Source organism: Arachis duranensis, chromosome 9, assembly GCF_000817695.3.
Source record: "Arachis duranensis cultivar V14167 chromosome 9, aradu.V14167.gnm2.J7QH, whole genome shotgun sequence".
Taxonomy (NCBI): domain Eukaryota; kingdom Viridiplantae; phylum Streptophyta; class Magnoliopsida; order Fabales; family Fabaceae; genus Arachis; species Arachis duranensis.
The window spans coordinates 61,243,232-61,247,172 of NC_029780.3; the positions used below are offsets into that span (position 1 = coordinate 61,243,232).

The 3,941-nt window shown below is 36.7% G+C and overlaps 1 protein-coding gene across 1 annotated transcript in view; it reads right to left on the reverse strand.

The window, feature by feature from the left end:
- The window catches only part of LOC127741565 (uncharacterized), a 15,700-nt gene that overhangs the window by 8,974 nt on the left and 2,785 nt on the right, over window positions 1–3,941 (reverse strand). Inside the window, exon 2 of the mRNA XM_052254292.1 lies at window positions 1,920–2,467. Coding sequence (XP_052110252.1) covers window positions 1,920–2,467 — 548 coding nt within the window. The remainder of the gene's footprint in view (window positions 1–1,919; window positions 2,468–3,941) is intronic.

Here is a 3,941-nt window from a genome sequence, read left to right on the forward strand (position 1 = left end):
TTTTTATAAAGATTTTCGAAAAAAGAGGAGAGAGAAGGTGGTTAGGATATTTTTGAAAAAGATATTTTATTTTTATTTTTATTTTTTATTTTCTTTTATTTTATTTTTTTAAAAAAAAGGATAAGATTTGAAAAATTTTGAAATTGAAATCTGAATTTTTATATAAAAAAATTCGAAAATATGGCTTAAAAATAGTTATAAAAGATATTTTTTTGAATTTTGAATTTTATGATGAAAGAGAAAAACACATAAAAGACACAAGACTTAAAATTTTTAGATCTAATGCTCCTTACTTTCGAAAATTTTGGAGGGAAAACACCAAGGAACACCAAACTTAAAAATTTTAAGATCAAAACACAAGAAAGACTCAAGAACACCTTGAAGATTCACAAGAACACCAAGAACAAAAGAAAGAACACCAAACTTAAAAATTTTTTTAGAAATCAAAATAATTTTCGAAAATTATATCAAAATTAGTAAGAAAACACCAAACTTAAAGTTTGTCACATGATTAAATCAAGAAAAATTATTTTTGAAAAAGATTTTAAAATGAAGATACCCAATTGCCAAGAACATAAGCCAACGCTCTAACCAACTGAGTTATAAATGTAACACTTGTTTTGAATAGGTATATTTGGATTATTCCTTTTGAAAGACTAATGCTTTGGAAAAGAACAAGAAAAACAAGAAAAGGCACAGAACAAGAAAAACTAAAAATCAAACAAGAAAAATAAATAAGAACAACTTGAAGATCAAGGAAAAACAAAGAACACTAATACAAAAATTTTAAAGGAAAATATAAAATATGCAATTAACACCAAACTTATAACAAGACACTAGACTCAAAGAAAAATTAAAAATTAATAAAGAAAAATAATATTTTTGAAAAGAAAATAAAAGACTCTGACCCAATTGCCAAAATCTTCCTAATCTAAGAAATAAAATAAACCTTTAGTTGTTCAAACTCGAACAATCCCCAGCAATGGCGCCAAAAACTTGATGCACGAAATTGCAATCGCACTTTTGCAATCCGCACAACTAACCAGCAAGTGCACTGGGTCGTCCAAGTAATACCTTACGTGAGTAAGGGTCGATCCCACAGAGATTATTGGTTTGAAGCAAGCTATGTTTATTTTATTATTCTTAGTCAGGATTTCAATTAAAATTATCAGTTTGAATTATTAGAAAAATAAAAGAGCGTGAATTAATTACTTGTAATGCAGTAATGGAGAATATGTTGGAGTTTTGGAGATGCTTTGTCTTCTGAATTCCTGTAATGTAATATTCAACTCAATTCCAAAGTGCAAAGTTCCTTCCATGGCAAGCTGTATGTAGGATGTCACCATTATCAGTGGCTACCTCCCATCCTCTCAGTGAAAACAGTCCAGATGATCTGTCACAGCACGGCTAATCAGCTGTTGGTTCTCGATCATGTTGGAATAGGATCCATTGATCCTTTTGCATTTGTCATCATGCCCAGCAATCGCGAGTTTAAAGCTCGTCATAGCCATTCAATCCTTGAATCATTTTAAGCTTTATGTCCCTTTCCTTTGCTTGATTCTTCTTGCTTTCCTTTGTCCTTCGGATCCTCCCTTTTCTTCTTTCTTACTTCTCCTTGTTGTGTTGTTGTTGAGTCCTCTGCTCTCCATATCCCTGAGCTTACCATCTTCTCTTTCAACCTTTGAATATTGAATTTCACCCTTGCAATCTCCTATTCTTCTAATACCTTGTGGGCTTCTTTAAATGTTTGAATTTGTGGGTTGAGCACTGGAAGCGTTCCACAGATGTAACTGAGTTTTTCTTGAGTGCTCATATCATATTCAATTCTAACTCTATGTCTGGCCTCCTTGAACATTTTGTTTTCATTGTATTCCCTGTGAAAGGTGTCTTGTCTACCATCCATCCTGTGGAGGAGCTACCTTTGCTGAGCTTGCTCTTTCCTTAACTGAGCCTGTTCTTGTATTACCTTCTCCAAGGATCTTTCATGTTCAGCAGCTGAGTTATTGATGGCTTCATACATTTTGTCATATTGTTCTTGTTGTTGTTCCATCATGTGCGTTAGAAATTCCCTTTGCTGATCCATCCATTGAGCCTGAAGTCCTTTTTGCTGATCCATTAATTGCCAAAGGTCCCTTTGTTGTTGAGCTTGTTCCTCTTGACTTCTTTGAATTTGTGAGTATTGCCCAGAGATTCCTTCCAAAGCCGCTTGAAGTTGGTTCATGTTCAAAGCACTTGGTTCTTCCATGTCTTCTTGCTCCTCCTCTTGTCTTGCTTCCTTCCTCTTTTTTCTTCTTGCTAGAGGCTGCCTCTCCAATTGGACTGTGGTGACATACTCCAATCTTTCCTTGGTGATAGGTTTCCCAATGGACACCAAGTCTGTATCTTCAAATTCTTCAAGAGGCACTCCAGCTTCTTCACATAAGCGCAGAATAGTACTAGGATATCCTAGCCAACTGTCTTGTTTGACCTTCTCAGCTATGTGATGCACGAAATTGCAATCATACTTTTGCAATCCGCACAACTAACCAGCAAGTGCACTGGGTCATCCAAGTAATACCTTACGTGAGTAAGGGTCGATCCCACGGAGATTATTGGTTTGAAGCATGCTATTTTATTTTATTATTCTTAGTCAGGATTTCAATTAAAATTATCAGTTTGAATTATTAGAAAAATAAAATAGCGTGAATTAATTACTTGTAATGCAGTAATGGAGAATATGTTGGAGTTTTGGAGATGCTTTGTCTTTTGAATTCCTGTAATGTAATATTCAACTCAATTCCAAAGTGCAAAGTTCCTTCCATGGCAAGCTGTATGTAGGGTGTCACCGTTGTCAGTGGCTACCTCCCATCCTCTCAGTGAAAACGGTCCAGATGCTCTGTCACAGCACGGCTAATCAGCTATTGGTTCTCGATCATGTTGAAGACATATCCGGGTTGGTTTGACTTCTTCAGTCATACCAATCTTTATGATAATAGATGCATGTATTAGGTTGATACTTGCCCCAAGATCACACAGAGGTTGCTTGGTACAATTACCCTCTAATGTGCATGGTATCATAAAGCTCCCGGGGTCTTTAAGCTTCTCAGGTAAGCTTTTCTGAATGACTGCACTGCATTCTTCAGTGAGGTAAACTTTTTCAGTCTCTCTCCAATCCTTCTTACGACTTAAGATCTCTTTCATGAACTTAGCATAAAAGGGTATTTGCTCAAGTGCCTCTGCAAACGGAATCTTTATTTCAAGAGTCCTGAGATAGTCTGCAAAGCGGACAAATTGCTTATCCTGTTCCGCTTGGTAGAGTTTTTGAGGATAAGGCATTTTGGCTTTGTATTCCTCAACCTTAGTTGCTGCAGGTTTATTGCCTACAGATGTGGATTGGGAAGCCTTTTTAGAAGGGTTGTTATCAGCACTTATATGTGTTTGATCCCCCACTGGCATTTGAATACCAGGGGTGGAAGCTGGAGTGGCGTTAGACGCCAGCTCCTTATCTGTTTCTGGCGTCTGAACACCAGAACTATGCTCCCTTTGGGCGTTCAACGCCAAATCCTTGCTTGTTTCTGGCGTTGAACGCCAGGAATGAGCATGGTTTGGGTGTTCAGCGCCAGCATTATTCCTCTCTGGGCTCTGATTGTCCTCAGAGGGATTTTGAGTAGTCATTTGTTCATTTCTTGGCTTCCTGCTGCTTTGAAGTGAGGTATTTAATGTTTTCCCACTTCTTAACTGAACTGCTTGGCATTCTTCTGTTATTTGTTTTGACAGTTGCTTTTCTGTTTCCTTTAACTGTACTTCCATATTCCTGTTAGCCATTCTTGTTTCTTGTAGTATTTCCTTGAATTTGGCTAGCTACTGAGATAGAAAATCCAGCTGCTGATTGAATTCAGTAGCCTGATCTACAGGACTGAGTTCAGCAGTTACTGTTTTAGCTTCTTCTTTCATGGAAGATT